The sequence below is a fragment of the Macaca mulatta genome, chromosome 7 (assembly GCF_049350105.2).
Source record: "Macaca mulatta isolate MMU2019108-1 chromosome 7, T2T-MMU8v2.0, whole genome shotgun sequence".
NCBI lineage: Eukaryota > Metazoa > Chordata > Mammalia > Primates > Cercopithecidae > Macaca > Macaca mulatta.
This window is the reverse complement of record NC_133412.1, coordinates 173401089-173429031: the sequence shown is the minus strand read 5'-3', so window position 1 is coordinate 173429031 and position 27943 is coordinate 173401089. Positions and strand designations below refer to the sequence as shown.

The 27943-nt window shown below is 45.5% G+C and overlaps 1 protein-coding gene across 17 annotated transcripts in view; it reads right to left on the bottom strand.

Moving 5' to 3' along the window:
* EVL (Enah/Vasp-like) overlaps positions 1-27943 on the bottom strand; it is a 173531-nt gene that overhangs the window by 54351 nt on the left and 91237 nt on the right. For 12 of the 17 annotated variants that reach the window (XR_013396533.1, XR_013396535.1, XR_013396531.1 and 9 more), the window contains one exon: positions 6471-6639. Coding sequence is in view for 11 of the 17 variants with exons in the window: in XM_028851824.2 (XP_028707657.1) it covers positions 6471-6639 (169 nt within the window). In the remaining 6 variants the exon portion in view is untranslated. Of the gene's footprint in view, positions 1-6470; positions 6640-27094; positions 27299-27943 lie in introns of all 17 variants that reach the window. The other 5 variants (XR_013396530.1, XM_077941698.1, XM_077941700.1 and 2 more) reach the window with 2 other exon arrangements.

Sequence of the window (27943 nt, the reverse complement as noted above, 5' to 3'; positions counted from 1 at the left end):
AGACTGAGTGGGGAAACCCAGCAAGGCCTGTTTATTCAGATTCTCCTTGGCCTCTCTGCAGCATTCCTTCCTCCAGGGTATGGGGCAGAACCCATTCTGAAATGAGGGTCTTAGCACCTACAATCAGACAAGGTAGGTCAGGGAATTTCGTTAAGACCAGTTTCCAGTCAGAAAAGCAGGGGACGATTCCTGCCTTGGGGAGAAAAGCGGCAGGTGAGGCCGGCAGCATGACGACATTCTAATAAGGGATCTGGAATCTACCAGCTAGAAAGTGTGGATGAAAACTAATACATACATGATAATATCACAATCTTCTATCCAGTGACCATGCCAAATTCACTTAATATAATTATATTAGTATATATTCTTATATTACTATAATAGTTTGTAGCTTTCACATTTTCCACATACACTATCAAGTCATCTGCGATGTAAGATGGTTTTGCTTCTTCCTTTCCAACTGCTAAATCAGAGAGGTGACAGTGAACATTCTTGTCCTGTTCCTGAATTCAGGGGGCAAGTGGGATACTGAATATGATATCAGCTATAGTTTTTGTTTTGTTGTTGTTTGAGGATACCCTTTATCTGATTAAATAAATCACTTTTATCTTTTAATTACAGTTTCCTCAATTTTTATCATGAAGGGATACTGAATTTTACTAAATGCTTTTTCTACACCTGTGAGACGACCTTATGGTTTTCCGGCTTTATTCCATTAAATTAATCTTGCATTTCTGGAATAAATCGTATTTGTCAAAATTTTCTTTTTAATACATTATTAGATTCAAGTCATTAATCTTTTGTTCAGGCTTACTTATTGCATTATCGTTCATTAGAAATAATGGCTTGCAATTTTCTTTTCTTGTAAGGTTCTTGTGCAGTTTTTGTATCCCGGTTATACAGCATGCTTATAGGAAGACACTATAAGAGGTGGACTTTGCTTCTCTCATCTCTGAAGGAGTAATGTACGATTGGCATTGTTTCTTCTTTATGTTTTTCAAGGAATATGTCCATCTTATCTAAGCTGTCAAGTTTACTGGCATAAGGTTATTAATAATGTTATCCTATGTTTTTAATGTTTCTACGATCTGTAGTGATTTCCCCTTTCATTCATTATATTGGCAATTTGTGTTTTTCTTTCTCACTCTCAATAGAGGTTTATTAATTTTACTTTTCAAAGAACCAACTTTTTCCCTCAAAAAAACCAAGATATTTTGTGTGTCTCTATCATACATCTGCTTTCTACTTCATTAGTTTTTATTTTTTCCTTCCTTCTACTTTTGTTGGGTTTAATTTGCTGTCATTTTTCTTCTACTTTCTTGAGATAGTGGCATAGATCACTGAATTTCAAACATTCTTCTTTTTCTCATATATGCATTTATAGCTACAAATTTCCCCATATGTACCTTTTTGGGGCTTTTTTGTTTTTGAGACAAGGTATCACTTTGTCATCCAGGCTGGAGTGCAGTACTACCACCATGGCTCACTGCAGCCTCAAACTCCTGGGCTCAAGTGATCCTCCAGCTTCAGCCTCCTGAGTAGCAGGGACTACAGGCACATGCTACCACACCCAGTTATTAAAAAAATTTTTTTTGGTACAGGTGGAGTCCCGCCATATTGACCAGGATGGTCTCAAACTCCTGGCCTCAGGTGGTCCTCCTTCCTTGGCCTCCCAAAGTGTTGGGATTACAGGCATGAGCCACTGCGCCCAGCTCATATGTACTGTTCTATCTGCATCCCACAAGTACTGCTATGTTATATTGTCATTACTGTTCAGTTCAAAATATTTTCTAGTTTACACTGTGATTTCTTTTCTGTCTCATGGTTCATCCAGTATTACACTACTTAATTTCCAAACATTTGGAGATTTTAAAAGTTACCCTCTGTTACTAATTTCTGGTTTAATTCCTCTGTGGTCAAAGAACATACTCTGTATGAGTTCCATCCTATTTAACTTGACACTTGCTTTATGGCCCAGCATATGGTCTATTTCAGTAAATGTTTTATGTTTACTTGAAAAGACTATGCATCATACAGTTGTTGGCTATAGTTTCTACAAATGTAAATTAGCTCAAGTTGGTTAACAATGTGATTCAAGTTTTCTGTCTTTACTTATTTCTATTTCTTTATTCAATCAGTAGCTTGGAGGTACGATTAGAATCTCCAGCTATGCTTCTGAATTTGTCCCTTTCTCCCTTTAGATTTTTGCTTTATGTGTTTTGAAGATATATGAATGGATTCATACAAAGGTAGAGATGCTATGACTTCTTTTTCAACTGCCCTTTTATCATTCAAAAGTTTGTCATCATCTTTAGGAATACTTGTTGCCTTAAAGTCTACTTTGATATTAACATAGCCACATCAATTTCTTTTGGCTAGTGTTTGTAGTTTATCTGTTTCCAATTGTTCACTTTCAACTTTTTGTTTTTGGAGGCTTGTTGGGATCTTCTTATCAGCTTTATTTTAAAAATAATTCTCCAAGGTTTGGCTGAACTGATCTGGACACTTGCTGAAGGATGAACATTTTAAAATGTCGAACTTTTTGCATAGCAGCCCATAATTACAACGTTTGCACAAGTTTTATTCTGGGGAATGTAGGAGTAAGTAGGGTGCCTTTCCTGTTCTTTTAAAGAAAGGTCTTGCAACTCCAAATATAATCATGAACCACATAAAGATGTTTTGGTCAACAACAGACGATATACGATGGTGGTCCCATAAGACTACAGTATGGTATTTTTACTATACTTTTTCTATACTCACGTATGTTTACACACACAAATACCACTGTTACAACTGCCTGCAGTATTCAGTACGGTGACATGCTGTACGGGTGTGTAGCCTAGGAGCAACAGGCTGTACCATACAGCCCAGGTGTGTAGTAGGCTGTACCATCTAGGTTTGTGTGAGCACACTCACAAGACAACAAAATCCCCCAGGGGCGCATTTCTCAGAATGTATCCCCGTCGTTACGGGGTGCATGACTGTACTGTCTTCACACGTTCTGGGGGCTTCTGGGTAAAAAGAGTCAAGAGTCCTTTACAAAAAAGAAAGATGCTTGATAGTGGAGAACTATCTTCTTGACCCCATATATACCTGGATCTAAAAACTACAGAATCTACAGACTGGCAAAGACTTTAGAGGTCTCATCTCATCCAAATCTCTACTTGATGATAGACTCTTTCCCAGAATCTTACCTCTCAGGCTGGCAATGTAATAGTTTCCATCTTTCAATGGTATGCTTGTAAGAAAGCTCATCCTTTTACTGCGTTAAAATCTTTTTCATTATAGCATCCATGCAATATTCCTAGTTCTGTTCTCCAGGGTCCACATTGAAAGTGAGATTTCTCTTCCACATGGCACCCTTCAGAGACTTGAAAACTGTGGTCATGCCCCCTTCAGTTTCTATCTTCTCCAAGTAAATATCTCTTGTTACTCCTTTGATTGTTCCCCATATTACACCACTTTCAGATCTTTCACCAGTTTGGATGCCCTTCTTCTTGTAGATTCCAGTTTGTTGTACTCAGATGCGGCACCAGCGTTCTGTGGGAAGAATGACCCATGCAGACCAGAGCAGGACAGTAGTCTCCCTTCTTCTGAACCTCTGCCTCCACAAATTCACTCCACCTCTATTAATTTATTCTACCTCTATCAATTCACTCTACTACTAATTCAGCCTGAGAACTCACTAACATTTTTTGTTTTTGTTTTTTTGAGACACTTGCCCTGTCACCCGGGCCGGAATGCAGTGGCGCGATCACAGCTTACTGAAGCCTTAACCTCCTGGACTCAACAGAATCTCCCACCTGGCCTCCTGAGCAGCTGGGACTACAGGCATGCCCCACCAGGCCCAGCTAATTTTTATATTTTTTTTGTAGAGATGGGGTCTCACTATGTTGCCCAGGCTGGTCTTAAACTCCTGGGCTCAAGTGATTCACCTGCCTTGGCCTCCCAAAGTGTTGGGATTACAGACATGAGCCACTGCAACAGCTACATTTTTTGGTGACCAAAACTCATTCTCAACTAAAAATCCTTTAGGTTTTTCACCCTGAATGTGCGATTTAGTTAGATTTTGGCTAATGGTACCACAACTTACTATATATTTTCCCCACAACTGATTACCTGGTTTTATGTCTACCTATTCAGCAAAATGGTGATAATAATTCTTGTATCATTCTCCTTACTGGGAGAATAAAATAACAGACATGAAAAGTGCTCCATTAACCATAAAGAGCATTAAACATGTAAGATATCCCTATTTAGTTATAAAAACCGGAATCTTTGACTTTCTTAACATGTCTGACCACTTTAAGGTGGTAGTCCACACGGGCTAAAACCAAATCTGTGAAAATCGGTCATTCTACTGAGGTCCCTAAAAATTGTTATGGACCAGATTTCCTGCCATTTTCTCTAATGTCTTGGTTTACCAAGAATCTCTTTTCCATTCCTAGCTAAACATGCCCCATCCCTCAATACTGTCTGACAGCCTGTCTCCTGAACATGCGATTCCAAGTGGGAGGCTGTGCTCCGAACTTCTCAATCAGACTCCAGGAGGCCTCTAAGAATCAACATAGCCCTCCAAATTTAAACAGGACACCACTGAAGACTGCTGTCAGTCCCTCCCGGGGTGGGGGAAAGGTCTCTTTCTCAACATGTGGTTTCCTCTGAAGGAGGCTGTGAGGTGCTGAGGTCCCTGAGAACAGGCGGTGTTTGGGTTTTGGCGAGCTCTCCCTTCCCATGCTCTTTCCAGTACACCATGCTGTCTTCCTACTATGCCCTGGGGGGCAACCAAGAGGCAGGAAGGGAATGGAAAACTTGTCATAATAAAAGTAATCACTTAGGGAACATCTACTATGATTCAGGAACCGTACCTAATGGACCTTGTGTCAAAGATATGGAGGTATTGCCCTCACAAGCCCCAACCACCAGGTGTTCTGAAAACTTGAGGTATTTTTGACACCATAATTGGGTCCAAAGGTTCTGTATATCCTGCAATGTGTGGCACAGTGTGTCACTAAAAGGCAGATCTAGAATTAGTGAATTGGAATTTTAGGAAGGCAGCTTCTATAAGGTTTCTAGAAAGACATTTATACCATTATACCATTAAGGCTCATCAACAAGGGAAAGGGATGCCTCTGGAGGTACCAAGCTTTCAAGGTTAGAAAGACTACCTTTTTTCTTTTTTCTTTTTTTTTTTGAGACGGAGTCTTGCTCTGTTGCCGGGCCTGGAGTGCAGCGGTGCGATCTCGGCTCACTGCAAGCTCCGTGTCCCGGGTTCATGCCATTCTCTCGTCTCAACCTCCTGAGTAGCTCGGACTACAGGCGCCTGCCACCATGCCTGTCTAATTTTTTTGTATTTTTTAGTAGAGACGGGGTTTCACCGTGTGATCCAGGTTGGTCTCGATCTCCTGACCTTGTGATCCGCCCGTCTCGGCCTCTCAAAGTGCTGGGATTACAGGCATGAGCCACCGTGCCTGGCGACAAAGACTACCTTTTATCAGGGGTCCTGGGGTAGGGATGTCTCTGTTAGCCATGAGCATCTGAAACTTAATACGGCTATTTTGGTTAAAGCAAAAACCCAATCAACAGGCAACACATTAAAACAGAACCCAGAGTTTCTGTTCTCTCTCTTCTGATTGCTGATTTTTTCCAAGATAGCAGCTAACCTGCCGCTCAACTTAGCTGAAGCTTGACCCACTAAGGCTGCCACAAGATGCTGTTTATGTAGAGTTTTTCACAAATGCTATAATTACAGATCTGTTAACTTCACTGCTATAAATGCCCTTGTGAATCTCTAAGAAGAGAGTCGGAGGGAGAGCACCAAACTAACCAAAGTCACTGTGGTTAAACAGGTTAAACAGCCTGTTTCTCCACGTCCCTATTTTAGGCCATGTCACATCAGGCTCTTTTGCCATTAATTATGTGTGTAGGACTATTCACGACACAGGTGGACATGACTGTTCTCTCGTATTTACGTAGGTATTTACCAGGTACACTCACAAACTATCTTATCTGATTTGCCTAGGTTGAACTATCAGGGAGAGAAATGACCCCAGGTTCTCCCAATCATCTTGATACTCTTTCTAAAGTAAGACTTAGAAGGTTGATGAACCCCAAATCTTAATAGCCACCTTACATGTGAGTAAGATGAACACATTTTTGCAATACTACCTTTTCCAAAGCTTTCCCACATCTATTATTTATTTTAATCTGACAATAACACAGTGAAATAGGGAGGGTATGGATTTCTGTCTCCATGTAACATATGTAAAAAGTGAAATCCAGAAAACAATTTGCTTAAGGTGTCATACCTTGAAGTATGAGGATATGGAGTCATAATCCGAGCCCAGGTCCTCTGATTCCGAATATTGACCTTTTTGTTCTGACCTCTTAATGATACGTGTGTGTAAGGGGTGGGTGGTGAGGAGGTGGTGCGCAGGCTCACGGGTATAATCTGTAATTCCAGCACTGACCTGCTGATCCTGCAGCTTGACTCCAACGACTCTGAAGGTGTTGCTGGCAGTGTTGTGGTAGATGTTGATCCGGCTGAATCCCTGCTGGCCAGGTTTGATTGGTACCCATTTCTTACTGGTGTCATCGTAGACCATCACGGAAGCCCGGGCTTGGCAGATACTCTGTTCACTGCGGAGCAAGAAAAAACTGGTGTCAGCCTCAGCTACAGGGGATGGAAGTTGACTTTGTCCTTTTCTGAAATAGAGGTCATTTGCTACTTAACATAAAGAAACTTTCCAATTGCCAGAACTTCCAACTGTCTATAGAAGAACCGTCTGGTGAGGTGATGAGCTTACATTCTCTAAGGAGCTTGCAGAATGGAGAGAAGGTTCTGTGCCAAAACTTTCAATAGCTTGGAAGACTCACAGCTTTGTTTTCAGGGGAGAAGTTGCTTGAATAAGAAAGGAATTACAATTATAATTTGCCAACTGTTCACAACATTCCATGTACTGTATTATATAAGACAATGTGGTCAGGCACAGTAGCTCACGTCTGTAATCCCAACACTTTGGGAGGCTGAGGCAGGCAGATCACTTGAGGTCAGGAGTTTGAGACCAGCCTGACCAACATGGTGAGATGCCCCCCCCATCTCTACTAAAAATACAAAAAGTAGCTGGGCATGGTGGCACATGCCTGTAATCCGAGCTACTCAGGAGGCTGAGGCACAAGAATTGCTTGAACCCAGGAGATGGAGGTTGTGGTGAGCCAAGATTGCGCCACTGTGCTCCAGCCTGGGCGACAGAGCGAGACTCTGTCTCAAAAAACAAATAAAATAAAATAAAATAAAATGAAAAAGAGAGACAAAAAACGCATTAAAGCACCTAAGCTTCACGACTTAAGAAGCAGCTATTTATTACCTCCATTCTCCATTTTTTAGATGAGAAAAAAGTGGCTCAGAGACTTGTAAAGATGTATACAAGTTCACACAGGTATTCAGTGATTAAACTGGGGATTTCCACCCACTTCTGTCTGATTCTAGAGCATATGACATAAATAATATTCTTTGCCACATCCAACAAAATGCTTCATTTATGGCATTATACTAGGGTAGCATCAGACAGGCTACACAGGCAATGAAATATTTAGGTGATCTAAAGAAAAATGCGGCTGGGCGCGGTGGCTCACGCCTGTAATCCCAGCACTCTTGGAGGCCGAGGTGGGTGGATCACGAGGTTAGGAGATCGAGACCATCCTGGCTAACACAGTGAAACCCCGTCTCTACTAAAAATACAAAAAATTAGCCAGGTGTGATGGCGGGCACCTGTAGTCCCAGCTACTCAGGAGGCTGAGGCAGGAGAATGGCATGAACCCGGAAGGTGGAGCTTGCAGTGAGCCAAGATCATGCTACTGCACTCCAGCCAGGGAGACAGAGTGAGACTGACTCACACACACACACACACACACACACACACACACACACACACAGAGTGAGACTGACTGACACACACACACACACACACACAGAGAGAGAGAGAGAAATCTCATTTGTTCAAAATATGACAGAGAAGCAGGGAAGAAGCCCCTGGAAGGATAAAATGGCCATCACTAAAATTAACACACTAAAAACTCCTGCCACGGTATCCAGAGGAAGTCTCTCGGAGCCCACTGGCTCTTCATAAGCCTACTAATCTTTAACATCTTCTCCAGCATATTAGAATTCCAAAATTTAAAAAAGCAATACTCCTTCGTTCCTATTTTTTTTTTTTTTTTTAAAGAGGGAATCTTGCTTCCTGAAGGTAGGCACACTGGCCACAATGAGGAGTGGTCATCAGCACGCGAGGCTGTGTAAAGACAACGAGGGACTGGAAACAGTATTGTAATGCCCAACAATTTGGGAGCAATCATACAGAAGCAAAGTGTGTACAACAGTGGATTATTACAATGCCGAGAACAAGCAGTTGAGAAAAAGTCGTATTATGTTCACTTCCCCACACTTAAGAAGACAAGCAAACCAAGTATTTGATAAAGATCAAAGATCTATACCCCTAGCCCTGTGGTTATAAGACGAAACAAAAAAAACAAAAAACAAAAAACAGTGGTTTTTATAGGATTAGTCTCTGTGACTTGGAAACCTCAACTTGACCAGCATAGGCAGTTCCTCAGTGTTCCAGAGGGCTGAGCTTTCTCAGGGTCCAACTCCCCTACTTCTTGGAGACTGCGGATGATCCAGTATATGGATTATTATCACACTTTTAAACAATATTTTTGTGTACAGTGCCATATATAAGGCCTTCCCCTACATATTCCCTCAATTTCACTTTGAATGAACCCCATGCACATCTTACGGCGTGAGGGCCAGTGCCGGGTCTCGGGCCTGCTCTGAATGCCTGCACTGCTGGGTCTCCATCTTGCTGCTGACTACTTGGCTCTGTCTCTGGCGTTTAGGAGCCTAGGGCACACTTGACCTCAGCTGTCCCAGCCTTGTGTTGAGGGTCCTGGGCACATCTGTGGACAGATGTATTCAGAGTGAATCATAAGGGTTTTGGTCTGCAATTTGTGCTGCATCATTCTTCCCTGTAATTCATCATTCATTCCACAATATTTAAGAGGGTGGCAGTTACCATCTCTGTGTTTTGGGGCCTGAAACAACGTTATCTTTTAAGACAATGTGCTTAGGTAAAGTTGCTCCTCCCCTAGTTAAGTCTTTGGGGCCCTGTCCTCAGGAAGTCTAGTAATTAGAGTAAACTAGCCGGGTATGGTGGCTCACACCTGTAATCACAGAACTTATAGGAGGTTGAGGCAGGAGGATCACTTGGGCCTAGAAGTTTGAGACGAGCCTGAGCAACATAGTGAGATCTTGTCTCTACAAAAAATAAAACACATTATCCAGGTGTGGTGGTGTGCACCTGCAGTCCTAGCTACTTGGGAGGCTGAGGCGGGAGGATCACTTGAGCCAGGTTGAGGCTGGAGTGAGCTGTGATTGTGCCACCGCACTCTAGCCTGGGTGACAGTGTAAGATTCTGTCTCAAAAAAATAATAATGATATTAATAAATAGCCGGGTGAGGTGGCTCACACCTGTAATCCCAGCACTTTGGGAGGCTGAGGCGGGTGGATCATGAGGTCAGGAGATCGAGGCCATCCTGACTAACACGGTGAAACCCTGTCTCTACTAAAAATACAAGAAATTAGCCGGGCATGGTGGCAGGGGCCTGTAGTCCCAGCTACTCAGGAGGCTGAGGCAGGAGAAGGGCGTGAACCCGGGAGGCAGAGCTTGCAGTGAGCAGAGATCGCGCCACTGCACTCCAGCCTGGGCGACAGTGCGAGACTCCGTCTTGGGAAAAAAAAAAAAAAGTGTAAACTGTACCCAGAACCGATAGACGTTGGGTCAAATCATAGTTCTATCCCAACGTAAATGAGCCATAAATCAAGTGATGGGCTAAATTCTGGCACTTACTGCTTCTGGTACACTCAGTTGCAAACTGTGACAGTCGACAAGTAGCTGTGTGTTCTGGATGCTGTCTCAGGAGCTAGGAGAGATCCTGAGATGCAGCATGGTGTTGCTTAACAAAACATGGGTTTTATTAAATCAGAGGGATCTGAGTTGGAGCCCAGCTCTACCACTTGCTAGAAGGTGACCACAGAGTTGGAGCCCAGCTCTACCACTTGCTAGAAGGTGACCACAGAGCCCCTGAGATGATTCTGGGGGAGCACTCTGGGAAGGTGCTGTGTGAGGGGCAATGCTTTCTAGAGTCCCTGTGTGGCAGCCACGGAAATGTGCCTTTCAGTCACCCTGGAAAAGAACCTGCTATGGGAGCAGGTGCACGGAGGCCATGCTGCTCCCAGGCTGCTCCTAGCCACTGACTGAACATGGCAGGGGGACCAGTGCCAACCCATTCCTGCCCAATACAGGACCCTTCTGTGGGGGAAGCCTTGGTTTGGGGACGTTCTATCAGCCTGGCCCAAATGTTCTCCACACTGTGATGTGGTCTGAGACGCTTCTATTCTATCCTTCCTGGCCGTTCTCCTTTCGCAGACTTTTGACCTGTGTCAGAACCTGGCACAGAGCAGGTGCCTAATAAATGCTCACTAAATAATCTCAGAGCTGAAAAGAACTATAGACACCAATCCACTTTTATGTCCAATGAAGCTGCCCTGACAAGTCCACACTGAGCTTTAGGGGATAGGAAACTTAACTTACTACTCTCCAAAGCAACCTGTTGGTTGTAAATGGTTTTAATTTAGACAATCCCTCCTTGTTCTGAGTGACATGCAACTCGCTGCTCTCCAGAGTCACACAGGGTGCTCTGCAGAGCCTGAGACAACCCACCAGATAGCTGAAGGAAGAGCGCTTCCCTCCATCAGCCACACAACAAACTACCAGTCCCCTCGCCATCCCAGTAACTAATCAGTTAGGGTCCTAAAACTGGGCCAATATTTCAGGCTTAGTCTGACCAGCAGATGCTAGTGGGTCAAAAAACATCAGTGAAAGAGAGATAGGTAGAATAGTACCTGCCCTCAGCGAGCTCCCAGCTAGTTAGGCAGTCAGACGAGTAATTATAAACCTTATGCAGCCCGGAGGGATGCGATGGAGCGGGGGACAGGGGAGGCTTTCTTCTTTTAAATTTTTATTTATTTATTTATTTTTTGATACAGAGTCTCACTCCATTGCCCAGGCTGGAGTCCAGTGGTGTGATCCTGGCGCACATCAACCTCCGCCTCCCAGGTTCAAGCGATTCTTGTGCTTCAGCCTGCCATGAAGCTGGGACTACAGGCATGTACCATCACGCCTGGCTAATTTTTAAAATTTTAGTAGAGACAGGGTTTTACCATGTTGCCCAGGCTGGTCTTGAACTCCTGGCCTCAAGCAATCTGCCTGCCTCAGACTCCCAAAGTGTTGGGATTATAGGCGTGAGCCACTGCGCCAGGCCTGGGAAGGATTTCTGAAGAAAATGCTGTGTGGGTTTTAAGATGAAGACTTTCAACCCCTAGATGAATTCAGGAAGGGGATGTGGGGTTTTAGGCAGAGGAGACAGGCAGCTGAGCAGAGGCAGGGAGGCAAGAACCGCATGGCATACAGAGAATCGCGAGCACTAGGTGGGGGTGAAGCATACCGGGGTATCACACACCTTTTAGGGGAGTTACAGAGATGGCATAAATAAAGCACTGTGCTTGCCACTAGATGCCTGAACACCAAGAATCATTTTTCCCATTTTTCTTATTATAATTATAGCTAGAGGTTCTCTTTATTTGCTGTTGTTAGCACTTTAGGTTCAAATTAAACTGGTGGTTAACCAAAACCCCTGGTCTCCCCCAACCCTTTAAATAAGTGTTGGTTTGTCTCTTATTTTATTGCTACTAACAAAACCTAAATGCAAGGAAATACACACTTATTCTACTTAAGATTTGTTTTGCTAATTTGGGCTTATTATACCTTTGAAATTTTTTTGTTTTAATAAAATCTCGATTGCTATCTAACCTCGACATTGCCTCTGAGCAATATATATTCACTTGCCTTCTCAACATTTTCACCTGGATAAATAAACTCCGTAACATACACATCCTCCCTAGGCATGGTAAATTTAATTTATCCAAATCATCTATCCCTTGAGGAAATTTATTATTATTATTATTATTTTTGTAGAGACGGGGTTTCGCCATGTCGCCCAGACTAATCTTAAACTCCTGGGCTCAGGTGATCCTCCCACTTGGTCTCTTTGGTCTCTCAAAGTGCTGGGACTACTGGCATGAGCCACTGTGCCCAGCTATGAGGAAATGTGATAGGCAAAAGTTTTCTTAAATTATTTACTGAATAACTGAATGGATGAGCTATTTTTAAAAACACATACATACAGAATTTCATTTACTAAATGGTTCCCATGAGGTCTTCATGTCTCACAGACTTCTTTCATATGATCAAAACAATCTGTTGATTAGTTGGGGAGTGAAATCAGTCAAAATACACTGGTTTGTTCTGTATGGTGTTAAATTAACAGGTTGGTGGACTTCTTCCCCCCTGGGATCTAACAGGCATCTCTGAGCTGTAGGTGTAACTAGGATTTCTCTCTTGGGGCAAGGCTCCTTTCAAGCAAGCAGTCCAATTCCCCTGTCATTTGGCCTTTGTACATGTACTTGTGGGGCCCATATAATTTGCGCCTGTAATTTCTCTCCGTGTGTCATGTGAGACCTAAACTTTTTTTTTAAAATTATACTTTAAGTTCTAGGGTACATGTGCACAACGTGCAGGTTTGTTACATATGTATACATGTGCCATGTTGGTGTGCTGCACCCATTAACTCATCATTTACATTAGATGTATCTCCTAGTGAGACCTAAACTCTTATAGGAGAAAGACCATGTGACTCTAGGCCTCAGCTTCCACATCTGTACAAGGTGAGTCTGACCTCAGAGCTCCCTCAGACAAGTGCTGAGTCCTCGCTGAGCTCTGCCCATGAGTTCAGCATGGGGCAGGGCATGGCAGGGAAGATGGGAAAAACCATAATCTTTGTTGTGTCGCTGGTTCAGCAGTTAATTTTTTTAGACCATACACCAAGCTTGTCCAACCTGTGGGCCGCATGCAGCCCAGGAAAGCTTTGAATGCAGCCCCACACAAATTTGTAAACTTTCTTAAAAATTATGAGATTTTTTTTAAAAAGCTCATCAGCTATTGTTAATATCAGTGTATTTTATGTGTGGCCCAAGACAATTCTTCCAATGTGGCCCAGGCAAGCCAAAAGACTGGACACCCCTGCTATGTATCATAGACCACTTTTGAATGTCTGTTGAAATCTCTCACTGAAGAGAGAGAGAAAAAAAAAGCAAAACACACCCCAAATTTCTTGCATCTAACTCTGAAACCTAATCATAGACCTTCCAGGACTCGATGTAGGAAATCATTAATGCATTTCAAGATAAAACTATTACACAGGCAGCTGGGTGTGATGGAACCTGCCTGTAGTCCCGGCTACTCAGGAGGATGCAGGAAAAATCTTGCAGCATGGCCCTCTGTAATGACAGCCTGAAGTCAATCTCGGGCTCTCACTCCCTAATCCTTCTGGGAAAAGTCCAGGCTCTGTGCCCCCGGACTCTCACTCCCCCACTCCCTGGGTGGCTGGGAGCAAGGTTTCTGAATTCTCATGGGCTTACATAGACACACCATCCTAGCCCTGTTATTTCCTTGAAGGACAGAGTGTAAATTCATAAAGTAAGGGCAAAAGGAAGGTCCACAGGGCGGAACGGGGCTAACCACAAGAGGTTTGTTGGGAAATGCAAGTCCAGGGTTGAACCTGGAAAAAGCACAGGATGTAGACCTGTCCACAGAGATGCTGGCTCCTGCAGCCCCATGCTTGCTTCTCCCTCTGCCAGAGCGCTTTTCAGTTTGTCCTGCCTCAGAATCTGCTGAGGTGTCTGCACCACCAGCCTGTGAGCTCCTTGAAGGCAGGAACTGTGTTGTTTTCCCTTTGGTAAAGCCAGTCCCTGTATGCTGTAGACATGAATAATTGTTAAACAAATGACCCTGACTGTGGGAAAAACAGTGCATTTATGATTGTGTGCCCGTGGGAACATTCTACTCACAATCCTCTCCATTTATTCTCAGAGAAAGTGTAACTGCCAAGCAAAAGCATCCGTCACAGATTACCATCAGCCTTCTGTCTCATAACAGCCTGGGACGGGTGAGTCAGGAAACCACAGCTCTGCAGGTGGGCTCCTGTGCAAAGCGAGGCTCAGCCCTGTCTGCTGCCTCTAAAGATGCAACTCAGCTTCGCCTGGGCCCAGGCCTGCAGAGAGAGACCCGCTCCTCCAGAGGGAGGCCTCTGGGAAGGCACAGGCTGCCCACTTTTGCTCCTCTGGAGTGTCAGCCTAGGAGCCACACTCCTCCTTCCTGGAAAGCAGGCGGCCAATGCCTTTATCTCCCTGGGACTGGCACAGTGGTCCTTCTTAGCCCTAATGCTCGCACTTGGGAGCTTCCTTTGGACAGAACAACTCTTCATACTCTGTCTTGAGGGCCAATTTTGTCTTCCCAGTAGGACTGGGAACCAGCATTTGCCCATAACAGAAGGATTTCCTAGGAGGTAGGGCATTTGGCACTAAAACTGGGATAATCCAGGAAAAACCAGGGTGAATGAGCTGCCCTGCTGGGAATTCCTTTCTTATCTTTTACCACAGTAACCATCGCAAGGGTGGGCACCTAACAAGCACCCCCCAGCTGATACCACTGGACCTCACTCCCTACTTCCCGCTGTCCCCCACCCAGTTCGTCCTGTCACTTGCTCTCTCCATGTCCTCACCCTGCCCCACCCCCACCCTGCCGTCACTCTCCGAGCCCCCACTGGAACCTGGCCCCTGGGCCTAAGAATACACTTAAATAAGCCCAGACAAGGTTACTGCCTTTCCACTTCCAGCTCCAATGCATGCTTTCCAGCTCTCCAGTCACTGGGCCTGTTAGTGAGTCAGGCACTGCTGACTATGTCCTCACTTCTGAGAACCTCTCCTCCTTAATCCCCAGTCTTCAAATTCTCCTGGCTTTCCATTTCGCTCTCTGTGATTCCTGTTCCGCCTCCTTCACAGGTTTCCTATTTATCTCTTATGTCAAGTGTTTTTAATCCGGGGTCCCGGGAAAGGCCTGAAGAGTCTAAGAAATCTCCAAAATTATCTGCAAAAGTGAGAGTGCACACTGCTTCTGGAAATGCATTTACCGTGTTCTTAAATGGGTTTGCGCTCCAAAACAGATTTTAAAATCAATGTGAACTACGTGGAATTTCTTATTTTACTCTATGCTCACGAGTCTCAAAACTGTATGCACGGCCGGGTGTGGTGGCTCCCACCTGTAATCCCAGCACTTTGGGAGGCTGAGGCGGGCGGGTCACGAGGTCAGGAGATCGAGACCATCCTGGCTAAAACCCATCTCTACTAAAAATACAAAAAAAAAAAAAAAAAAACTAGCCGGGCGAGGTGGCGGGCGCCTGTAGTCCCAGCTACTCGGGAGGCTGAGGCAGGAGAATGGCGTGAACCCGGGAGGCGGAGCTTGCAGTGAGCAGAGATCGTGCCACTGCACTCCAGCCTGGGCGGCAGAGCGAGACTCCATCTCAAAACAACAACGACAAAAACAAAACAAACAAACAAACAAACAACTGTATGCACTGTAAGAGTCAGGTGAGTGTTTATTAAAACATAAATCCCTAGGCCCCCATTTAGGAGATTCTGATGCAATAAGTCTCAGGCGGGGCAGGGTCTCTATTGTAACACACATGCTTGCTGGTTCTAGGCAAATGGTCCATGAAGGAAACTTTGAGGACCACTGGCTTTCACATCTCCTCACAGGCTCTGTCATCCATGCCAGGGTTTACACGATCACCAATACACTGATAAATCCCGTGAAGATGACTCTCCAGTCCTGTCCTTTCTTCTAAGATATGGAGCTATATTTCCAACTGTTGGACATAACTTAGAGACCTCACATATTCTTTCTACTGTTTCCCATTTCAGGGAATGGAAGCAACACCTACCCAATCCCCTGAGTCTGAAACCTGAAGGCCATTTCAGATGCTTTTTTGTGCTTCACCCTCTATGGACCAGTAGCCATCTATTCTATTTCTTAAACATCTTTTGGATCTGTCCCTTTCTCTCCCTTCTTGCTGCCAGTCCCAGCCCTTGTTATTTCTCATTTAGACCACAATAGTCTCCTAGCTATTCCCCTGCCTCTGGTTGAAATCTCATGCCTCCAACTCTTCAATTGCAATGTCACCAGAAAGACCTTCATCAAAGGCAAACTGACTGAGCCTCTTCCCTCACTGGGAGCTCTGCCACTTACTAGCTATATGACCTCATACAAAACTTATTTCCCCAGTTTCTATCTATAGCTTATCCTCCTTTATCTGCACATATCTTTCCCCTTTCCTCATCTTCTTTATAGGGTTGTCTGGAGAATTAAGACTTAATACGTGTAAGCACTTGGAGCAGTACCTGATCCCATGCGGCATGAGGAAGGAAGTCATCGTTATTACAGAATATAATCCCAGCTCTGGGGCAGGCACTCAGGGGCCTTCACATTGTAGCCCTTGCCATAGTGTCCATAGCCGACCCAACCCTTGGCTTAGTCTTGTGGAAATGCACACAGGCCCCTAACACACACCCCTGCACTGTGTGGCCTCTGCTCTGGCTCAGGCCACTTCCTCTGCCTGGGATACTTTTCTCAGCCGAGCCGAGCTGACCCAAGCCGACCCACTAATTCCTACTCATCCATAAAGACTTGGAATATCTGTTATCGCTTTTAGGAAATCTTCCCTGAAGCCCCAGGCTGAGTTAGATGGTCCTTCTCTGAGCCTTATTATCCCTATTATCATGGTCCTGTGCCTACCATCACAGCACTTACTGTAGCAATGTCTACGCTAGGACCCTCTGCTGGCCAGTGAACGCCTCCAGGGCAGGGGCCATTTCTTCTAGGCAGGCTTCTCCCTATGTAGAGTGAGGACTTAGGCCACAGTTCTCTTCCTATCTGTTGACCCCTAGAGGTCCAAGACTACAGGGTAGATTCCTCTGCTGGTCCCAGGGAACTTCCCTTCTTGCTCTGCTGGACCTGAGGCTGCCCACAAATGGCCTAGCACATTTCAGTGAGGAAGGACCTATCTGATCACATAGCCCAACCAGCAGCCTGGTACTAAAGCCAGGCTTTACCTGGCAGCGAAAGCATCCCCATGACATTGGGCCAATTAAGATGACTTTTCTGCTACTCCTCAAGTAATTAGGAAGAGATATTTCTCCTGCCCAAGATGATTTCTTTTTCCTACACCCAGAGGTTTGAATCTTACCTTTTCTCAAAGCTCACATTGTCACTGCTTTCAAAACACACCTATCCACCCATTCCCATTCATTTAATAACTACTAACAGGCATATGGCTCAGCTCTGAAGGAGATTACAATCTATCAGGAAAAACAGATCATTGCAAAATGGGTGTACCAGAGTATTGGGAAGGCAGAACCTCAGGCTTTGCATGAGCAGTTCTTGTCTGTAAACCAGAGCTGATAAAAATAGTATGGTCTATTTGTATGGTGATTAATAGATAAGACACGAGTACCCAGTACCATGCTGGGTATATTCCTCATACTCAGTAGGTGTGTGTCTCTGTCCCCCAAACCCCACCCCAAGGTGCCATGTGCCTCTGATTACTTTCAAGCTGTCATGACAGCCGCTTTGAGCTATCTTCTTCCCAAGACTGTGGGCTTCTGGAGAACAGGCCCATGTCTGAGTTCAGATACCCTTCCTCAGTGAGCCATCGTCCTCAGCATAGCCTGGTGCCTCTGGCCTGGGCTCTGCAGCTGCCAAGTGCATTAGTAAGGGGTGAGTACTGAAGGGTGGGGGGCTAGAGAGAAGTAGCCATAAATACATGTTCCCAAAGCTAAACAGAAACACAGCCAGACTGAGGCAGTTTGTAAAGTCCTGACTTGTTTACCTTCAACATACAAGCAACAAAAGTGAATCTTAAAAGCTGGACCGAGAACCATCAGTAAGGAGCCTCCTGGATGGAAGCAGAGCAGCCCACACTGAGGGGTTTATACAAACCTGTCTGGGCACTCCAGCGCAGAGCAGAGCTGGGGTCTAGCCAGAGCCCCAAGACAAGGCCCAGCACAGAGGAGGAGACAGGGGCCTTCTCCTGTGCCAAATTCCAGTCTCTCTCTGAAGCACATCACTTGCTAGTTCAGTAGACCCCCTGCAGGCATGCAGCTTGGCTCTGGTAACACAGGTGACATCTACACTGACTTCACACAATGCTCAAACCACTGTCACAAGGTCATTATCACATTTATTCCCACTTCACATTGTGTGCTTCCCCCAAGTCACACACGGAGTCAAGTCAGAGACACTGCTGGACAGGACCCTGTCTCCTGCCATCCGGAGGCCTCTCCTTCCAGCTCTCGGGGAACTCTCTCACGCTATGAACTCCCCTCTGCCCACAGGCAGCCCCGCCCTGTCTCCTCTCAGCCTGCCCCAGCCTCACCATTCTACTTTTGCCACAGACTTGCCCTCCTTGCCCTCCTTGCCTCCTGTGTGAAACTTCTCCATTGGCTCCCATGACACCGCATAGCTTGGCTCTTCTCTGGACTGCCCCTTTTCTGACCACTGTCTTTCCCAAGGTGGAGAGGGGCAGAGAGAAAGAGTACTACACAGAAAGTCTGGCTGGCTGGTGCCCACCAGGAAGCAGTGTTGTGCTGGGAAGCAAGGCTGGCCACAGAGAGTTAAGGCCAGCCCTCACCATGGAGTCAGTGTGGGGAAGTGAGAACACTCTGGACAACAGCTCCAGCTCTGCCCCACGTCTGGCTCTGTCGCTTGCCAGCAACAAGACTTCAGGGAGGTAAGTTGACAGCTCGGTAAGACGAGGAGAATCATCTTTTTGGACTTTCTTTTGCATTTGCTGGAGATCAAATAAGGCTGATGAAATAAACAGGAGAGCAGTTTACTAAACATGATTAGCACCCAGCAGATACCATCTTGAACAAGGACAATGCTGGTTGAATAAACAGCAAATCCATATGAGGCAGGACTTCGGGTGGAATCCGCATGAAACTGCCTTCCGTGTCCACATGGAGAGCTGTCATTATCACGTAGTCTTTTAACTTCTAAGGAGAAAAACAAGGTGGCAGGTTCCTCACTGTGGCCTGGGGAATTGCCTCAGGCCTCACCAAGTGGGACCAGGCTGTCAGGTTCTGTCTTTGTGGAATGGCCCAGATCCACTGTGGAGGTCACTGAGGGCCCACTCCTGAGCCCTGCTGTTAGGAAATCACAGTTTCTGGGCCCTGATTTGCTCCTGTGCTTTCCTCTAGCCTCTACTCACACTGCCCTCCATCCCCACTACTGCCCCCAGGGAAGACTCCCTGAACCACACTGAAGAGAATGCTAATGCCCACCCTGGGCCCCTGCCCGCTCGCCTCAGCTGCTTAGCTTCTCTGCAGAACACTTACCATACACTTGCCACTGAACTGAGGGGCAAGCGCCTCCATGAGGCAGGCTGTTTGGTTTGGTTTTTAAAGTAGTGTTCATCTCCGTAGCTCTAGTAACTGGGACCTAGTGATTGCTCAACAAATGCCTTTCAATAACTGCTGGCTTTTATGTTTGCTGAGTTTTGCCAGGTATCGTGTTTCTCAGCCTGCAAGGATTTTTGTGGTGGGGGTGGCACGACTCACTTGAGATCTGGCCACCTCTGCTTTCTCTTTCTTTTTTCCTGCATTTATTTGAAAAATAAAACAAGGGCTGGGCACAGTGGCTCACACCTGAAATCCCAGCACTTTGGGAGGCCAAGGTGGGAGGACAGTTTGAGCCCAGGAGTTCGAGACCAGCCTGGGCAACACAGATCCTGTCTCTACACAAAATAAAAAAAGTTAGCCAGGCATGGTGGTGGGTGCCTGCAGCCCCAGCTGCTCAGAAGGCTGAGGTAGAAGGAGGATCCCTTGAGCTGAGGAGGTTAAGGTTGCAGCGAACCGTGTCTGCATCACTGCACTCCATCCTGGGTGACAGAGCAAGACCCTGTCTCCAAAAAAAAAAAAAAAAAAAAAAAGAATAGAAAAAAGAAAAAGTGCTGTACGTGCAAAGTGTCACAAGAGGAGGGCATTTAGCTCTGCCTGAGGGACCCAAGGGATGCTGTCATGAAGGGGAAGCAAGACTTTTCAAAAGGAAACAAGGAACCATTTCAAGCAGAGGGAAGAGTGTCAGCAAAGGCAGAGTGGTGGGTGGGGGGACCTCAGTCATCACCCTGGGGCCTCATCACTTCTCAACACCTACCCAGGGGAATGAGGAAGCACACCCACGTTGCCATGTCCCAATTCAGGGACTGAGAAACAGAGACGCTTGGAATCACAGTCTCATCAGAGCTGAAAAACATTCTGCAGTGATTTTCTTAGGAAACAGGCCTAGAGAAGGAAGTAACTTGCCCGACACCCATGGCTGATCCACGGCAGAGCCTGGACTAGACAGCAACCTGACGTTCTGTCGCGCAGTAAGGCTTTTCTGCTCCACTTGGCGACGCAGCAAAACCCGAATCCAGCTTTTACTATTTTGAAGCTGTTTTTCACTCCACCTTTTTACTCTGAAAAATTTCAAACCTACAGGAATATACAAGGGACACTCTTGTACCTTTCACTAAACATGCCCGTGGTTAACATTTGCCGCATATGAGTTATCTCTGCCTTTCCCCTGAGCCATCTGAAAGTCAGCTGCAGCTATCATGATACTTCAATCCTAGGGACTTTAGCATACATTTCTTTAAAATAAGGATATTCTAATATATAACGTAAATACCATTGTCACAACAAAGAAAATCAACAATTTACTAAAAATCTAATACAGAGTCCTATTAAAAGTTACCCATGTAATCCCAAAACTTTGGGAGGCCCAGGTGGGTGGATCACCTGAGGTCAAGAGTTCGAGATCAGCCTGGCCAATATGGTGAAACCCCGTCTCTACTAAAAATACAAAAATTAGGTGGGTGTAGTGGCAAACGCCTGTAGTCCCAGCTACTCGGGAGGCTGAGGCAGGAGAACTGCTTGAACCCGGGAGGCATAGAGAGGTGTAGGTTGCAATGAGCGGAGATAGCTCCAATGCACTCCAGCCTGGGCAACAGAGGGAGACTCCGACTCAACAACAACAACAAAAAGTTACCCAATTTTTACAAAATGTTAGATTTTTTTGGGATGCAGGATCTGCTCATGGATTACATTTGGTTGAGCCGTCTGCTTACTCTCTTTCAAGCTAAGCTAGAATGTGAAACTATTTAAAATTTTTTCATTGACAAAGATGTTGTGTGTGTGAAGAATTCAGGCCAACTAAAAGTAGACTGTAGGTTGATTAAGAGGTGACTGCCAGATCTCCAATGGAAAGCTATATTTTCCCCTTGGTAATTATTAACTCACTTATAGGGTGCCATTTTTTTCTTAATGGGCACAGATGTGAAACAGGTTTCATGTTATGAAGTAGACTTAAAATGTTTATTGTGAAGTATTTCAGGCCTGTGAGAAGTAAGTTCCCACGGTCCCACCACGCAGTCTAGGAAATCTGACAGCAAGTCCTAAAGCTGTTTAGTTCGCCTTTAGTGACGCCTGCATCCTCCTCCCAGACCCAGAGCTCCTCCTCTGGACCAGGGGGAACTGCCACCTTGCAGGTGGTGTTTTCAATTCCATGCATGCTGTCTGCAGTACAGCCATACAACTGACTATTTTACATACATGGTTCTCAAACTTTTTTGGTCAGAGAACCCTTTTACACTCAATTATTGAGGATGCCAAAAAGCTTCTGTTTTATATAGGTTAAGTCTATCCATATTCACCTTATTTGAAATTAAAACTAATACTTTTTTAAAACACAAGAATATACAAGCAGACATTTCATTAGCTGCCACAGTGATGATGTCAAAACATCACATAGCTCTGGAAAATTCCACCATGCATTCATGAGACAAGAGCTGAAATGGCAAATGATGTCTTAGTAATATTATAAATATAGTTCTGACCTACAGACTCCTTGGAGGGTCAACGTCTGGAGTACGTTTTGAGAACTGCTGCATTACAGCAATGAAAGACAATGAATTCGCTCTCTGTGTATTAACATGGGAAACCCAAATGGTGACTGAGCCCCATTTTTGAGAGTGTTAGAATTAAAGAAAGGCTTTGGGTAAATAAAGTCTACATTCAGTGTTAAACCCTGACACCTTCTTTTCTGTCCAAATTGGTTGCCCACGTCGCGGGCAATCAAGATGTTTGCCTTTTCTCCTTGGATGCCACCCTCTCAAGAGATGCCTGAACAGCGGGTCTCCATTTCTCTGTGAAGTCTGGTGCAATCTGGAAAAACACTCCAACCAACTGCTGGGGAGTCTGATATTCCTAGACTGCCCCTGTCTCAGACGCATCTCCCACACTCTTTCAAGGTCACCGACGTAGCCCTTTCTTTGGGGAGCATCTGACAGTCACGTGGACGTTAAGGCTACTCAAACCTCAGAAACATTTATATAGGTTGCTCTGTGTCTTCATCCCAAAATTTGTGTCCCCAGAGTCTGTGACTCTGATCACTTGTGAAGTAGAAGAGGTTTTAGCACAGCCTTGGGACAACAGTAGAGGCCTGGCTTGGGCCAAGGATTGGGACAGTATGTCCAGCTCCAAGGATGAATTAACAGCCTGGGAACGAAGACCCTGGCTCTGCCCTTACAAACACCCCAGACGACAGAGCAGCCACTTGGACTCCGTGTTATTTACTAGGCACAGAGACAAACATGAATGCATAACACAAGCGTCCTGCTCTGAAAGAGCTCTAGGCTGGTAGGAGAGATCCTGAGCCGACAGAGCATCGACAAGAGATATGCACGCAGGCACGGGGTGCTACAGGACGGACGAGGTCTCTTTTGTCTCCTGTGGTATTAACAGCGCAGAATGATGGAGACTGCAAAATAGAGATCAGGAGGGCCTCGATTCTAGCCTTGACTCTGCAAACTGAGACGAGTTTAGCTTTGAGAAGTTAAAGTTGAGAGCGCAGATTTTGATCCTCTCAGAGATCAAAAGCTCTGCCAAGTGACAACAATGTGACCTGGAATACGTTACTTTGTAGGCCCTTGTTTTCTTTTCTTTTTGAGGTAGGGTCTTGCTCTGTCACAGGCTGGAGTGCAGTAGTGTGATCATAGCTCACTGCAGGCTTGAACTGCTGGGCTCAAGCAATCCTCCCACCTCAGCCTCCTGAGAAGTTGGGACTATAGGCTTCAGGCATGCACTACCACACCTGGCTAATTTTCATTTTTTTTTTCTTTTTTTTTTTTTTTTTGTAGATCACTACGATACTGAGGCTGGTCTTGAACTCCTGAGCTCAGGCGATCCTCCTGCGTTGGCCTCTCAAAGTGCTGGGATTATAGGTGTGAGCCACAATGCCTGGTCAACCCTTGTTTTCTTATCTGTAAAGTGGGAATAGTGATACAAAACCTCAAAGGGTGAGAATTAAATAGTATGTATATCATGTAACTAGCATAATGATTGGTTTATAACACTCAGAAAAGCTGAGCTGTTATTTTCCTCTTCTGTGGGTTCAGTTACCAAAGTGAAGCCATTGGACTAGACTAGTTCTCATCCATTTTCTGCCCCAGCCCACCTGAGTATCTTAACACTCTAATGAGAATAACCTAGAATCTCTAGAGGAATGTTTCCCAACTAGAGGCACATGGGATTCTTTGAGACAGAGGAAGGCAGAGAAGCATCAGAAGCTCTCCAAATGATTTGGCTACAGGTCTTTAGGGAAGTGTGTGTTCCCATGGAGAGTGAACAGACCACGTGATCTCTGAGGGCTTGTTCAATTGCCTCTGGGACTCTCTCATTTGCCTGTGAGGACTGGAAACACTAGGTGTTCCTGGAGACTCCTCCAAACCCTGACACAAAGGCGTACAACTGGGTGGGAAGGATTGTAAGGTGAACCCTGGCTGTGCGAGACTTCTTACATCTTTACAGCTTCAAGATGTGCAGCACAGTGGAATAAACAGTAATGATTGTGCCCAGGCAGCCACAGTTCCTTCACTACCTGACAGCAAGTGAAATGTCTGTTTGTCTGGTCTCTTCTCTAACATGCCACACCAGGAAGCTCCACCGAGTAGCAGCTTTGGTAGCACAGGAATCTCCAGGACCATATATCGAAGTAGTTAATTAAATCCAGCAGTTCAATAAATGTGTACTGCCAGGCAATGTTTTAGGCATTGGGAATACACCAGTGAACAAAACAGGCAAAAATCCCTGCCTTCTGGGAGTTTACATTCTAGAGGGGTAAAGACAGACAGTACACAGTAAAACAAATACCTTCTATAATATGTTAGAAGATAGTACATGCTTTAGAAAAAACCCACAGCCTACCAAGGACAACAGAGAGACCAGTGAAGGAAATGAAATTAACTGGCTGGCCCCAAAAGTGGCAGACATATCACACATCCATATCACATTTCCTGCTGCTGCACCGCGATCTCAGCTAGTTCCTGCTCAGGTCAGCCTTGTTCAACCCACATTTCCTGGGAACCTGTTCTGCTAGGCCCACACCTCTACAGATTCTTCCAGCTAGCACCCCAGCTGCCCCAGCATGGTGAAAGGAATCACCACCCACCTAAGACATGTCTGACTCATGTTTCCCCCACACCCACATGTGATCCACCAGATAGTCCTGGAGGCTACAGCACCACGGCACTTCCTAAATCTGGTGACTTCTCACCAGCTACCCTGACTGCTCCACTGCTGGCCCAAATCACCCTCATCTCTTACCCGGATGACTGTGGTAGCCTCCCAAGAGGTCTTCCTGCTTCTATTCTTGCCACACTGCCAGCCATTATCCACACAGGTGCCAGAGCGATTTTCTTAAGCGTCTGTTGGATGTCTTTCCCTTTGCTTCGAACCCTTCCTCCAAAGGCTTCCCCTAACTAAATTCTGACATATGCGCTAAATTCAGCACAGCTCGCAGGCTTTGCCGTAGGGCCTGATAAAGCCTGGGCCCTTATTTGCCTTCACTCTTCCTTCTTCATGTTGCTCCAGCCTCTGTATTTTTCTTGACCTTTGAACCCAACAAACTGTTCCTATTTCAGGGCCTCGTCCCCATCTGAGGATACCTGCTGCCCCTTCCACCCCAAAGTCTTCAGATTTTACATGGCTGCCTCATGTCCCCATAGAGGGCACTGGCTAAGGCAGTGGCCCCGTCATTCTCTACCACGCTGCTCCACTGTTTTCACATCTCTATTGATGGTTTCTTGACTATATTCTGCCTCCCTACTCTGCCCTCAGTTGGAGGACAAGCCTGCCTGTCTTGTTTACCATTGTGTCCCTAGCACCCAGAGCAGCCACTGGGTGACTGGCTGCCTGCGACGCCTGCCAGTGCCTTCTAAAAAATCATTCCTATCCTTCAAAGTTCACCTGAGATCCCACTTTCTCTTTAAGGTCTTCCCTGACAGTCCCCAACTTCTCAACTCTTACTGCCCCTCCTGTTTATGCTTATTACTGTCTATGCTACAGGGTCCTTACAGCGAGTCGCCTCCTCATTTCTGTGAGTGCTGCCTTCCTCACTCCCGACCAGTCCCTGAAGACAGAGGCCGCTCCAACTCAGGCGTAAGAGCAAAAGGGCAAAGCATCTGTGGTCAGGAGGCACAGGTTCAAGTCCTGGGTCTATCACTCACTGGCTATGTCTCTTGTCAAGTTACTCTCTCCTTCTATGAAACAGAAACAATAAAAACAATGCTAGCTGGGTGTGGTGGCCCACACCTGTAGTCCCACTGAGGCAGGAGGCTTGCTCGAGCTTGGGAGTTTGAGGCCAGCCTGGGCAATATGGCAAGACCTCATCTCTAAAAAATACAAAAACAAAAACACCCCACAATGCTACCTTCAGGATTATTGCAGTAATTAAATAAAATAATGTCAGTGAAAGCATTCTGTACGTTGTCATGCACTCAAGAAAATTCCTAGCTCCTAATCCAGTTAGGGCTTGGAAAACGTTTCTTGATTGGTGAGTAGTCAGAGCTAGAGCTAGTAAGATATATTTGCACATTAAAAAGGCCCTTTGTATCCCCACCACAGGCGCCGTGGTATCCCCATATGTCAGTCAGCATGAGGAAAAACAAAAAGTTCACAGCTCCTATGGCTGCTGACCTTGCAGCTCCATGAACGCTGCTTCCACCAGGACTGTCACTACGGGGCCAGGCCAGGGACCTGTGGCAGAGTACAAGCAGCCTTGTACGGGGAAGGGATGCTCCAGAAAACCTGGGCTTTTGCTTTGGTTCAGCCACTACTCTGCTCCCCGTAGACAAACTCTGCTCCACACTGGGCCTCAATTTCCTGATCTGTGCACTCAGGAGCTGGACTAGATTAGTGTAATCTTCAGACTTGAAAATCATCACCACCACCAACAATATGACTTTTTTTCCCTCAATTAATTATCAAGGAATACATTAAAAAGACAAAAGTACTCAAGCCTGTAATCCCAGCACTTTGGGAGGCCGAGACGGGCAGATCACGAGGGCAGGAGATCGAGACCATCCTGGCTACCACGGTGAAACCCCGTCTCTACTAAAAAATGCAAAAAACTAGCTGGGCGAGGCGGCGGGCGCCTGTAGTCCCAGCTACTCGGGAGGCTGAGGCCGGAGAATGGTGTGAACCCGGGAGGCGGAGCTTGCAGTGAGCTGAGATCCGGCCACTGCACTCCAGCCTGGGTGACAGAGTGAGACTCCATCTCAAAAAAAAAAAAAAAAAAAAGACAAAAGTAGAGTTATTTTGGCTGAAGTAGAGGATAAGATGCCCAAAGCACCACTAACCTAGGTAAACTACTGTAGATCATCTCCAAGGTCTTTTCAAGATGGAAACTTCTAGATTTCTACGATTTTAAAACTGAAAAAGAGATTGATGTGCCTCCTCCCCATTTACTTCTGATATAATTTTCTGCAATTAGTAATTGGCAGGGTAGAATAAGCTGCTGGAATTTTTCACAATGTAATTTACAACTAAAAATGACTTTGGAAGTTGATATGCCTTTGAAATGAAAAGTATTCTGTTTTCAGAAGTTCCATTCACAAGTCCTCTAAAGTTAAAAGAAAGTTACTAAAATGATAGGAGCAGAAATAAAGCCCACTGGAAAATAAGCAGCCCTGGACAAGTTCTACCTACCACCATGTCAATTTTAACAACTCACTGCAAACTGCTTCTCAAGAGCCTGTGTAGCGTGCTGCGAAAACCACCGGACGAGGCCATCCTTGTTAAACCCTGGTTCCATTCCTTCCTCCACCTGCCATGTGACCTCGGACAAGCCCCACAACTTTTCAGAGGTTTTCTCAGCTATGAAACAGGAGTGATGACGGCGTTCTCATCGATCTAACACGATTAAAAGATTCAAATAAGAAAACTGGTGAAATGGCACTTTGAAAATTGTGAAATAATTTTCAAAGTGAGGGACCATTACTTTATGCTAAAAAACAAAGCTGTCATGAGTCAACCAAACAAATGCCCCAAACCCCACAGGTTAAAAGTCTGTCTGTCCTATCATCTATAATCTTTCAGAGTTGTATGGCAGGGGAGAGGCAGGTCCAACATGTAATCTCCCCTTTAGAAAGAACAATCTCAATGAGGAGTGCAGTTTGTAGACTGGCTGGCACTCACACATGTGCTAAACAGCAACAGCCTAAGGTCACAAGTCTCACAAGTGGAGGGTCAGGATTCTTGCTATTAAGTTCATGAAGTTCCTATAATAAAAATAACTCTCTCTGTCTATATTTAGATAAAACAACCAGTCTCAGGTCATTCTAGAGAGAAGAGCCAGGACTCATCAAAATGTACCTCTGAGCTAAACAACAATCCCCTAGATGGCTCAGACCCTCCTCCCTATAATCTGAGGTAGGGGCTAATTTCTGAGTAAATCCTTCATCCAGAAGCCATTAAGGGTCACAGGCATCAAGAGACACAGGCCTGTGTAATGGAAAGACCAGCGGCTGGAGAGTGAGCAGATTGTCACCAACGTGC